Source organism: Empidonax traillii, unplaced genomic scaffold (assembly GCF_003031625.1).
Source record: "Empidonax traillii isolate 1590-97213 ecotype Southwest subspecies unplaced genomic scaffold, ASM303162v1 scaffold56:size2478089, whole genome shotgun sequence".
In the NCBI taxonomy this organism is placed as follows: Eukaryota; Metazoa; Chordata; class Aves; order Passeriformes; family Tyrannidae; genus Empidonax; species Empidonax traillii.
In genome coordinates, this window is record NW_020955249.1 from 1,846,646 (window position 1) to 1,859,716 (window position 13,071).

The 13,071-nt window shown below is 44.1% G+C and overlaps 1 protein-coding gene across 8 annotated transcripts in view; it reads left to right on the plus strand.

Annotated features, from left to right (window-relative positions):
* SLC8A3 (solute carrier family 8 member A3) overlaps positions 1-13,071 on the plus strand; it is a 122,621-nt gene that overhangs the window by 12,469 nt on the left and 97,081 nt on the right. For 7 of the 8 annotated variants that reach the window (XM_027879687.1, XM_027879690.1, XM_027879689.1 and 4 more), the window contains one exon: positions 7,934-9,745. In XM_027879687.1, coding sequence (XP_027735488.1) covers positions 7,980-9,745 — 1,766 coding nt within the window. In that variant the 5' untranslated portion in view covers positions 7,934-7,979. Of the gene's footprint in view, positions 1-7,933; positions 9,746-13,071 lie in introns of those variants that run through there. The other variant, XM_027879694.1, reaches the window with a different exon arrangement.

The window sequence follows — 13,071 nt, forward strand, 5'->3', positions numbered from 1 at the left end:
TTTTTACTGTGTATAGACAAAAAAAAAAGATCAGAAATTTTGTTTTTATATTTCCTTGAACGAGAAGTTAAGAAATAAACTGGCCATTCTGGAGGATTGGAGCAGTATGCATCCCAGCTGCTGGGGTTAGCACCCAGCATGGCTGGCTGGTGGCTGTCCCAAGAGCCCACAAGCCAGCCAGGGAAGGGCTCACTGCCTAGGTACTTGTTGCATCAAATCCAGCACATCACATGATTTGTTTGGTTTGCCTCAAAGGAGTGTTTTCTGTCAGAAAACTTGTGTTTTTCTTACCTAGCTCTGGATCTAAAGAGAATGAGATATGACTACAACACTTCTTCTCTTCTTATTTACCATTTAACGTGCCTCTGCGTGCAAATAACTACAGGCTCTGCAGCACAAATGCACTGATGACAACAAACCCCAGGGTCTTTAATTGTAACAGTTTTAGATCTGTCACTAGAGTGCTAAAGGAGTGTCACGAGTTGCTGCTGTCATCTGTAGGATGCTGTGAGTCACTAGGTGATAAGTTGCACTCTGATGGTGGCACCTGAACCAGCAGTATAATATGTCTGTGAAGCAGGAGCAGTAAATAACACACCCTGTGTGCTGCCACGGGCAGTACATAAAATGTACTGCCAAGAAGTTTTCCTCATACTGCTGAAATTTTTTTCCCCTTCCCCCACTGTTACCCAAATAGTCTTTGCTGCTCTTTATAAACCAGCAAGACAGAGAGTGATGAAAACCAGTGCTTTGAAAAGCTGCAGCAGAGGAGCCAGTGCCTGTTGCAACCGCATGTGTTGTCAGGTACTCCGGGTGTAGTCCTTGGAAAAGGCCAGGGAACCACCAAGTGGGTGACCAAGTAACTCCATATATAACTGCTATATTTACCTCAGCCTCCTAAACCCAAAGGAAGGACTTTCAGCCTCTCCACTGGGCCTTTCACATTATGGGCATAGAATCAATGGTCTGGAGATTGTGCTTGGAAGTACCTGCCCTCTCGATTTGGGGTTTTTCATACTGCGAAGAATGGTGTGTTTGCATGTGCACTGCAATACAAGCACATAAAGACTTTTACTGTGTCTAGAAATTCCCCTAAATGCATTGAAAGGACTGATGTTTGAAGATCAGCCTCTAAACTTGCAATGGAGGCTTCCCAGTGACTTCTAAAAGGTCATGACAGTGACTTTTTGCCAAATACACGTTTGCCACCAATGGACTGCAGTGAACTCCCAGTGCAGTTTGTACCCAGGGTGGGTTTGCTCTGGCTTCCCATGCACCAACACTGGATGTGGTGGTCCCAAGCAGTCCTGGACCCTATAACTGTGCTTTCTTATTATTTTACTGGGCAGGTGACTGAGCACTGGCACAGGTTGCCCCAAGAGGTTGTGGAGACTCCATCCTTTGTCCTTCAGTATCCCCAGATATACTTTTGAATATATTCAAAAGCCAACTGGATGTGGTCCTGGGCAACTGAGTCTAGGTGGCCCTGCTTGAGCCAGGGAGTTGAATTAGATAGCCTCCAGAGATCCATGTGTGAACTGCCCATTTTTAGGTACTGGAAAAACAAGATTCTGTAATACTCATGAAAAGAAAAAACCCTCATCTATATCAGAGCAGATAATACTGCCTTTTAAGCAGGAGGGTGCCCACTACTAATCTGTAGGTCAGCCTAAATACCAGGTTTTGTTTTCTGAATGTAAAAAAGATATGGTTCTGGGGGAAGTAGAAAAGGGTAACTTGCTGTCTCTCAGGCTGAGGAATCTCAGAATAAGGATATATATGGGGAATTGGAAGAGCAAACACACCGTGGCTGAGCTAGCCCACACCATAAAAATAAGGATGGCTCTTAGAGCACGGCTGTGATTGCTCACTGAAGGCTTTCTGCAGTGTCTGCTGCCTCCTGTATGCGTCTGTGCACAGAGCATAAACTGCAGCTCCTATATCCCTATAGCTGTCTACCCTATACAGATGTTTTTCAGTTGAGGTGAGAGCAAGGAAATAAAATGCCTGGCCAGTCAAGTGCAGTTGGTGCAGAAGAGGACAATTAAGTACAGGCATCTTTATGGGTTAGCTGTTTATGCCACTGCTTCTCCAGGAGCATCATGGATACTCCCCAGGGTGAGGAGAGTGTTTGGAGGTTGCTCCTAGCCATACATAGATTTGTGCTCTGTTTGGGCCAGGCCCTGGGATCACCCGATATAACTGGGTCCCATCACTGCAGCATTTTTAAAAGGAATTTGTAGACTTGATTCATTATGTCAATTAACACCCGTTATCTACGCTAGAATGGTAGGTACTGCTCAAATTAGTAGAGACACCAGCTTGTAAATAATAAAAGACTTGCTACGGGAGCCAGTAGCTTTTTATATGGTAGTTTTTTGCATGGTCTTGAGAGAAGAGAAAGGCTGTTTTTGACACATACTGGGGGGATTAATCTGTAGGCAGCTAGTTCTGGGTTTTGGCATGTTTACTGTGAAGTGCAGAGCACACTTCCAGCTCCCTGCCATAGCTTTTCCATCAAACTGAACTGTGGGGATCTGGTATGGCCTAAATATGAGTTATGGTGCTTTTTTCGTCATAAAATCTAGCTGGTGCGGTAGTACAGAGCTAAACTACCTATTGCTGTGTCATAACCTGTGTAAAAGACAGCTTGGGGTCCTTGGTTGTGCTCATTTCAGGTAGGCTTGTGCTATCAGTCTGATGACTTAAGGCCTGGTCTGTGTTGGAAATTTGCATTTGTCAGACAAAGTGGATCTAATTACACTGCTCTGGCTTTTGGCTTGCAGGTAAATCTTAACTTGTACTCTAGATACTACTCTTGTAGTGATGAACAAGGGTCTCAATAGCATTTGAATGGAGACAATTGAAAATTATGCTTTGTTTTTTATTTAATATTTTGCTGTGCTTTAATTTCGGGTGAGGGAGGAGTGTGAATTAGGTATTTCACCTCTGCTGTGAAAACTCAGTTATTTATGTTCTTTGGCAGAAAGGCTGTAATTTCAAGTTTTGCTCATGGTTGTAAAAAACCCTGTGTGCTCAAATCAAAAAGCTTTTATGTGCTTTGGAGCTGAGGAATGTGAAGTCATGTTATTAAGCTGAACCTTATTTCTATCTCCCCCAGCTTTGGAGCAGGGCTGTAAGATGGCATTAATAGCGATGCTGTATCCACTTTGTTCTGGGACAGATGCTTGTCAAGTGCATCTTCATCTTGAGATGTCTCTGTCTGGCCCCTGTGCAGCACCCACGCCTGAATGAGGCTCACCCTGTGCTGAGATCTAATCAGCAGCCTTTCCTGGCTGGTCTAGAGGCAGGGGAGAGAGGATGTATGGCCACAGATGTTCTCCCATGTCTCATTTATCTGGGAGATGGGAGGGAGAGGGGAAGGAGAGGGAAGTGCCAGAAAACCTAATCTTATTTGCAGTTCAAATCCAAAGGCTTTTGTGATGGTTTAAGGGGAATTTTTCCCAAGTAAGAAATTAATAGGGACTTAGAGTGTTGCCTTTAGTTTTGTATTTAATGAGCAGTGATCTTGGGAACTTGGTACGTGGAGATTACATGTTATCAGCCATCTTTGTGTTATGTTGCCTCTTGATTTGATTTCTTATAAATGTTTCCTTTTGAAAATATCCCTGCTTTTAGAGTCATGTGAGAAGCTGTGTATAAGAAGCTAAATTGTAAGGGATCAGTAGAGCCTTCCCAGCTTTCTGCCTCATATAGGTCCATAGCAGTCAACCTATCAGTCTTCTGAAACTCAGCTATTCTAAAACATCATAGAATTGTATCGTAGAACCATAGAATGATTTGGGTTGGAAGGAACCTTAATTGTGACAAGCATGGTCCATGCTACTTTCTGGATTGTCTTCAGAAGTATTTCAAGAACTGATCTTTTTATTTATGCATTTATGGATCATGTGGCCATTGTGAACTCCTGTAGGAGAAGGAGTTCCCTCTGCTAAAATAACTATCGTGTCTTCCCAGAGCCTTGATATTGAATGCTAGCTCATTCTGGTGCAGTGAGGCTTGCAGCATTTTTTTCTCTCCTTTGCACTGGTTGATTCCTTTGAACTTCTCCTACCAGATAGGTGACACTATTTAGTCCCCTCATTACCAATACTGAGCAGAAAATTATGTCTGATAGCAAAGAAGTAGTGGAAATTATGGTCCTCATGGTATAAAGCCGAAGATCATCCAGTACCAACTGACTTTCCACTGCTGTTGCAGCCTCCTGTTGTTTGCATCCCACAGTGATGTTTCTGGAATGACACCTCGCTGTGCCAGGTGTGGATGTGTTTTGTCACGCTCGTGTCAGAGAAGTGACACTGTGGTGCCTCCTGGGTGATTAGGACTCAGGACTGGGCTGCAAGCCTGTGTGTAGGCTTGGTCCTCAGAGCAGGACTCATGCTGAAGGATGGCTCTTGACACAAGCAGTCCTGCTGAAATCAATGCCACTACTCAGAGGAGAGATGGGGGATGTGTCTACTGCACAGAGGTGTCTGCTGGGGGATGTGTCTACTGACCAGAGCCAGGCCAGAGCTATGTAGATCCCCTCTAGGTATTTCTTGACTGAGTATAGTAGACACTCTGACCTAGAGCTACAGAGTGAGTTTTAACTCTTCTATTTTCTGTTACTTGAGTGTTCAATTGTTACCTCAATAAGTCATTTTTGCAGCAGTTCTCAAGGAGGGGATGACCACAAGAATGCTTCACTGTATTTTTCAGATTGGTTAGGTTGCTAATGAACACATATTAAGATTTTATTAGACAGCATGTGTGTAGATAAAGTCCTTGGGGAGTTTTACCTGTGACAAAGAATTGCAGGATTGGGTCATTACTGTGTGATTTTAGAAAAATTATTGTGGCCTCCACTAAACATTAAAATGTTTTGTCCAAGCAAGTGAAAATCAGTGAAGAAAAATATTCCCAAATTTTGAGATTTTAGTCTACAACACATAGCCTGAGTTTGGAGGTCGAAACACATAAACAGAGGCTACCTTTGTAGAGATTGTCTTTGAAATAATATACTATTTGTTAGACAAATAGTAAAATTACCCTCTGCTTAAAATTAAATTAAAAATTTAAGCAGGACGGGCAAGGTCCTGGAGTGTGTTGAGAAATGCCTAGCAATAGAAACCATCATGGCATTAGAGAAGGTAGACGGATAGTGTTAATTACAGAAGTTGTTTGTCCCACAGAGAAGGAGGTTGGTGGTAGCAGTGATTTATTTCAGAGGACAGTTTAGTCATTGAACTATTCCTAGACAAGGCTCCGAATTTAAGTGATACTTAGACTCCTAAGTAATTTTTTAAACCAAATTTAGGTGCTTGAGTCACGTAGATGTTTCTGAAATTCCTCCTGTCTTTCTGTCAGCCATTTCTACATGGGTGAACTTGGAAGACACAGCACCTACTGGCTGTGCTACAGTTAAGTAGGAGCTGGGAGCTGGAAGTGTCAAGAGGTTGGTGGATACCTGCCAGCAATCACAGTAGGGAAAAGGATGATCTGACATGCTCAAGGAGTTTTTGGAGCTGCTGTGCTTGTGTAGTTGATCTCTCTGTGCACCTTGCATCAGAGGCACCTGGAATGTGTCATCTTTGCTGTGAACATGCACACATCTACCTTGCAGCCCAGACATCTTGGCTTTGCTGCTCATAGTCACTCTGCACATGTTCACTGGCTCTTTCTCAGGGATTTCCCAACATCCTGCAGCTAGAAATCTGGTAAAGTACAATGTGGAGAGGGAGGGAGGACAAAATGGGAGCATCAAACGAAACCCAAGTCGTATGTGCTGGTTAGCTGAGTCCTCCCTGTGACTCTGCAGGCAGTGGGGCGTTTCACGAAACTTCAAGGCTGGAGCTGCGGCTGGGCTCTCTAACAGCCCCCACTGGGGCTGAGGTCCCTCTGATCCCTGGGAGCTCGATCAGGCACTGGGACTAGGGGAGACAGGCAGATAGAGAAGTAGGCTTCGGAGTGAGAAGGTACGTAGGCAAACATGGGAAAATCTCGCTCTTTTAAATTGGTCTACGTAGCATGAAGAAGTATATTGTTTTTTAATATCAAGGGTGTCAGATATGGATTTGTGATCCTGATACCACATAATCAATTCTCTCCCCTCTGCTGTGCTTTGTCAGGAGCAGTTTTGTTCATTTGCAGTCCTTGTTCACGCTTTTCTTCCTGGTTTGCTTGTCTTTATAGATTTTTATCTGAAAGTTGAAAACGTTTTTTGTTGATATCGGGAAGATTGCACCAGCTTTTGGAAATAGGCGAGTGACACAACATGATGATAAAATAGCCATTTGAGATGCATTTGTTAATGCTGATAACACAGTAATGTTGCCTGGAATATCTATAGTGCAAGGGAGGGAGGGGGGAGTTTCCTCAAGTGTTCAGGGGTCCGTTCAACTCTTCAAACTGCTGTCATCGGAAAGTTAGGTATCTGCTCTAAACTGACTGACTAGGCACCCTCTCGAGATCGTGGCGAGAGGTGGGAAGGGACATAATCCCTTCTGGAGATGTGTGTCTTAAATACATCTTTAGTGTCAGAACAGGGTGGGACAGGAAGGATTGTTCCCTGGAAATGACTGTCTCTTTCCTCTGACTACAAAGGGAGCCTAAGTGACTTTGACTTGCTGCCCAAGATTTAGATAGTTAGAGTAGGGGAAATGAATCCCAGGCCTGCTCATTTGGCATTACAAACCTCAATGAAAGTTAGTGGGAGTTAAGGCTTTTGAACCTTCCAAGTGCTGTAGATAATGCTGCTATTAAGTTTGATGTTTCCTGTGAGATACTTGCCTGTGTCTGGACTCACAAATGTGATTTGTTGGTTAAGCCTGAGACCAAATTCTTCCAGAGGCCTGTTATGAAGGAAGGAGAATAGTGTGATCCATGACAATATGAAGGGTTCAGAATCCAATTTTAAGCAGTGCAAGCCCTACAGCAATGTAGTTTGTAAGTAATAGAAGGTATTATTGGGTAGTGATATGCCAAATCTATGTGATACATTGATCAGATCCACTGTTTTTGTACGGTATTTTAGGTTAGAGACTACTTTCATTGTAGGAGATATTTTACTATATATCAATTTCTGAGGGATGTAGAGGGAATGTTGGTGGGTACACGCATTTTGCTCTGTCTTCTGAGGTTATGAGCTCAACTTTTTCTAACTGTGCTGGTTTTGTAGGTTTCTGCGACCATTTAAAAGGTGGATTATTGATATAAAATGTAACCATCCAGATCCCAGAAGGAAGGCTAGTGAAAAATGGCCTTTGCCAAGCATGAGTCCTCTCCCCTATTTCTGGGATGATATCTTTACCTCCTAAAATGGAGGCCTTGTGTCTCAGAAGCTTGTGGGAGCCTAGGGTCCTTCTGGAGACTCTGCAGCCTATTAAGAGGGGCTGGCTGTAGGGATGATTTGGCCACTAAGGTACTCCATAATTTATAACTGAATTATGTCCTACAAATGGACTTCATTTGGAGATTGCTCATTGGCCTTAAATGTTGCTTTTTTTGTTGCTAGTGATTGCTTGACTTGTTTTATTTCCTGCGTTGTGAGGCAGGGGACCCCTTAAATTTGGGTTCCTGTGCTGAGCTGAAGTGCTACGTGCTGTGGAACACCATGGCATCACTAGGTGAGTGGCAGCTCAGTACTCAGTTCTGTTACACATGTTGTAGGTTGAGAATCGGCTGGTTTTTATATTTATATATACACTTTTCCTCTGAATTACTTTTCTAGCAATTGATCTTCATCTGCAGGGCATGTAAATGCTGCAGTTTGTTAGAGCCCCTGCTAAATACCTTCTTCAAAGTGACAGAGAGACAACCCATGCATCTCTACCAGTACTCTTCAGTGGTGAGATACTGAAGTGTGTTTGGGTAAATGTTGCATCTTCCTTCTCTCTCATGCTTCCCTCCCTCCTCTCTGTTTTGTTTGTTTCAGGTTCTCGGCCTTTTTGGATCTGCACAGTGGAAGTTGCATCTTGTGTATGGCGTGGTTAAGCTTGCAGCCTGTCACCTCGGCCTTCCTCCATTTTGGGCTGGTTACTTTTGTGCTGTTTTTGCATGGTTTGCAGGTGGATGCTGGCCTGGCGGGAGACTCAACCAGTTCAGTACAAAACAGCTCGTGTTCAGGATCTTTTGACTGCAAGGAGGGTGTTATCCTGCCAATATGGTACCCAGAAAACCCATCCCTTGGGGACAAAATTGCCCGTGTTATCGTATACTTTGTAGCACTGATCTACATGTTCCTTGGAGTCTCCATCATTGCAGATCGTTTCATGGCATCCATAGAGGTCATTACATCACAGGAGAAAGAAATAACTATTAAGAAACCAAATGGAGAGACCACAACGACCACCATCCGGATTTGGAATGAAACTGTTTCCAACTTAACCCTCATGGCTCTGGGCTCCTCTGCTCCTGAGATCCTCTTGTCTCTGATAGAAGTGTGTGGGCATGGATTCATAGCTGGAGACCTGGGGCCATCGACAATTGTTGGCAGCGCAGCCTTCAATATGTTTATCATCATTGCCATCTGTGTCTATGTGATCCCTGATGGGGAAACCAGAAAGATAAAACACCTGAGGGTTTTCTTTGTCACAGCTGCATGGAGCATCTTTGCTTACATCTGGTTGTACATGATCCTTGCTGTCTTCTCTCCAGGTGTGGTTCAGGTTTGGGAAGGCCTGCTCACGCTTTTCTTCTTTCCACTTTGTGTCGTTCTGGCCTGGATAGCAGATAGACGTCTGCTTTTCTATAAATATATGCACAAAAAGTACCGTACTGACAAGCACAGGGGCATTATCATAGAATCAGAAGGTGATCACCCTAAGGGAATTGAAATGGATGGCAAGATGATGAATTCCCACTTTCTAGATGGGAACTTAGTGACTGTGGAGGGAAAGGAGGTGGATGAATCTCGCAAAGAGATGATCCGGATCCTTAAGGACCTGAAGCAAAAGCACCCAGAAAAGGACTTGGACCAGCTGGTGGAGATGGCTAACTATTATGCGTTGTCTCATCAGCAAAAGAGCAGAGCCTTTTATCGCATTCAAGCAACCAGAATGATGACAGGAGCTGGCAATATTCTGAAGAAGCATGCGGCTGAACAAGCCAAGAAAAGCACCAGCCTACATGAGGTACGGCCAGAGGAACCTGAGGAATTCATCTCCAAAATTTATTTTGACCCGTGCTCCTACCAGTGTCTTGAGAACTGTGGTGCCGTTCTCCTGACAGTGGTGCGGAAAGGAGGGGACATATCCAAGACCATCTACGTGGACTATAAAACAGAGGATGGCTCTGCCAATGCTGGTGCTGACTATGAGTTCACAGAAGGGACTGTTGTCTTGAAATCAGGGGAGACCCAGAAGGAGTTCTCAGTGGGCATTATTGATGATGACATATTTGAGGAAGATGAGCATTTCTTTGTGCGGCTCAGTAATCTCCGTGTGGTAGAGAGTGAGGAACCTCCAGAGCTCAATAACTCCCCCTACCCAAAGGCCATATTGGCGTCTCCTTGTGTGGCCACAGTGACTATCCTGGATGATGACCATGCTGGCATCTTCACATTTGAGTGTGATGTTATACATGTCAGCGAGAGCATCGGTGTGATGGAAGTCAAAGTCCTAAGGACATCAGGTGCTCGGGGTACAGTCATAGTGCCATTTAGGACAGTAGAAGGGACAGCGAAAGGAGGTGGAGAAGACTTTGAAGACACTTACGGGGAGTTGGAGTTCAAGAATGATGAAACTGTGTAAGTACCCCATTCATTTCTGCTTCTGGGTCTAGTTCTGGTGTTTAACCCCACATTCTGCATCCATTACAGGTGAATGCTGACAAGGGACAGGCTCCTTTCTTCACCTTTCCATCAGTTTCCCTACTTACCTCTTTCAGGCAAGAACCGACAGCAGGATTTAAGAGCTCAAAGCTCTTGTCCATTCCCTCTTGGGAATGACAAATTCAGGCTTAGAAATACTGGGGGCCAGGGAATAGGAGGAAAATATATCATTCTCTGAGGTCCGTACTAAAGCTAAGGGTTAATGGAGAGTTAAGGTAGAGAGAAGGAAAAGGATGAGGTTTTACTTGGTTGGGCAAATACGGGAAAGCCTCTTTTTGAACACCAAACATAAAGCTCACAGGAGTTTGCTGCAATCCCTAGATGAAAGGTTCACAACAGTTATTCTCAAGCAAGCAAGGGCTGCTCAGTAGGCATGGGGCTTTATTTTCAAAGGAGCAGCGCACCATACCTGTGTCTCTAGGCTTGCAGCTTTCAGATCCATGGGGCAGCTAATTTACGGCATAGGCACAGCTGCAAGCTGTTCTGCTGGACTTGAAATCCTTCCAGCCTTTATGTCACTATGGTCTACCCATATCCCCCACATCACCTTCTCTATGATTTTTGTATGTCTGTTCATTTACTACCTGTGTTTTTTCCCCTTATAAAATACCGTGGCAAATGGCAATAATGCTCCAAAGCACTGCCGATCACAGCCTGTCCATGTGGCTTCATGACCCAGTGTTTTCATACAGCATAAAGAAGGGAAGCAGCACCCTATTAATTCAGCTTTTTTTATTGCGTACAAAGTAGCTGATACTAAGCTAGCAAGTAATAAAGACCAGAGAGGCAATAATGTCTAATTGCTCTAAGTACCTGCTGTTAACTTTAGTGAGGACTGAGGAGGGACAGGGAGAGGGGTGTGAGCCTGGTGCTAAAACTCCCTAGTGTTAGGTGCCTAGATTCCTTTTGTTACAACCTAATAACTTAACCCATCACAGGAAGAATTGTTCAGACTTGCATCTGGCACCAGAGAAAGGAAATCTTTGTACCAAGCCTCCCAATACTATACCCAGAAGGATGTTAATATATTAAGTACTATGGAGTAGGGAAGCCCGAATTCAAGAGCACCTGCTGCCTTAGCCCACTAAACCATTTAATCCAGCTAATATCCACTGCCCTGATGCTTCATTGTAAGTACATACTCTTCCTATGAAAGGAAGAGAAGCTCCTTGATTGGCTGACTTCAGCCACTGTCAGAGATAGAAGTGGATCGGCTGTCCTCATCTGGCCTTTTCAGGGAGATGGGCCATGCAGGTTAGTCTTATTAATTGAGCTGCAAGCTGATTTCTCTAGAGAAAGTGAAGAAGAATATCAGATGGGTGATTACAGTCTCCTGTGAGCAGGCTACTTAAAATGTAATGGGTACTACCTTGCTTCAACCAGGTCTTGAAGCAAAGAGACTTTTCATGCTTGAAGAAGACCCATCAGTAAAAGGCCAGCAGATTTGGGATGCCAGAGAACAAGCCCATGAGCCATCTTACTCCAAACTGTATTCCGTTTGTTTCATCTTCTGGCCGATGGAAGACTTCTCTTTATCTTTGAAAAATGTGACAGGTCAGAGCATCCCAAATAGCTGCTTCACTTGGGTTAAAACAAATCACATTCAGCAGGATCAGGCGCATCCTTATGGGACAGACTCTAATGAAAAAGAAGACAGTCCAGAAAACAAGCACGTGTAGGTTCCCTAATGCTATTGTTTTTGACCCAGAGTTGTCCTAGAGCATAGATAAGGCATTTGTGATGTGCTTAAAATGTTCAACACTTGATGCATTGATGTGACTTTCACTTCTGCATCAGAAACCTGCTGGGAACAAAGCCTACCAGCCACAGTGGCCGTGGAGACCATGTGGCTAGCAGAGATTAATTTCTTTTGAAGCTAGAATTGGCATAGCTGGCTCAACATAGCACTTAATCAAACTAATAAGCCTAACAAGGAGGGAGATCATATCAGCTAGCACATACCTTTATTCACTCCCTGTTCACTCCTTTATTCACACCTCCAGGAATTACAGGAGTGGAATTTTGGTCTGGAAATGTGGAAGCAGTTTTCAGTAATCAGTTCTTGGCCTTTAAATTCGGTGAACATAGGTCATTTGCTGCATTTTGCTAGCTCTTCTCTGAGGTGCAGGTGGTAGCAGCTGTAGAAACCTGGAAGCAGTAATAGGTGGGTTAATTGTCTTCTTCCTTTTCTGCTTTCTGCTTCCTGCTCTCTAAATCTGAATGCAGAAAAATAACTTTTAGCAAATATTTAGTCTGCAAACAAATTTGAGGTGATTTAGATCTGAATTTGGAGTTCAGACCCATAATGCTACTATTCCAACCATTTGTTCAGCCCAGTTCGGGAAGATGGGTGCATAGGGTGCTTGGGACAGTTTTGCTGACCCAGAGGGCAGTGTATGAGTCACAGTATCGCATGGTACAAGGCTGTATGAAGACACTGGGTCACCAGATAGCCAGAGCATTGTCTGGCTGAATATTTGAGGCCCTGCCTCTTAGGTGCCTGTACAAGGCTGTATGAAGACACTGGGTCACCAAATAGCCAGAGCATTGTCTGGCTGAATATTTGAGGCCCTGCCTCTTAGGTGCCTTGCCGCTGAGGGGGTCCACCATGAGCTACTGACATCTCCTGCACACTGAAGTGGGAACCAGGAGTCTACCGAGCCAGTGCAGAACAGAGAGGAAAGCAGGGAGACTATGATGATCAGTAGACAATACTAAGGGTGTCAGAAAGCAGGGAGAGTTTACATGCTCCCCACTTCAGCCTATTGATTAGAACCTTGTTTAGCAAAGGTGGAACTTGGGCTCTAATTTCCATGCTGGTGTAAAACTCAGTGTAGGAGTTTTACATGCCCACCTCACTGCCTTAACCTTCTCAGTCTCCTCATGGAGTCACTTTGATAAGATTTTTTTGACTCATCGAGGAAGGAAATTAATTAACAGCATCTTGCAAACATGTAAGACAGTGCTGGACTTTGCTGTGGCTATGCATGTACGATAAGGATCTGCAGAACTGCAGCCTCAAAGAAGCTGTGGTCTGTGTAAATTGAAGGAGAGTAAAAGCTTCAGTTCATGCTGTCAGCTTGTTCTCCAACACATGAACTAAAAAACTCCATCTTGCATTGTGCAGCAGTAGGCAATCTGTAAGTAGTTCGTAGGTCAGCCTCTTAAAGTGTGGCAATGGCTAGGTTAATCTGAAGGGCACTGGATTACACAGCATCCCTGAGATTAAACTGTAGGAGAGG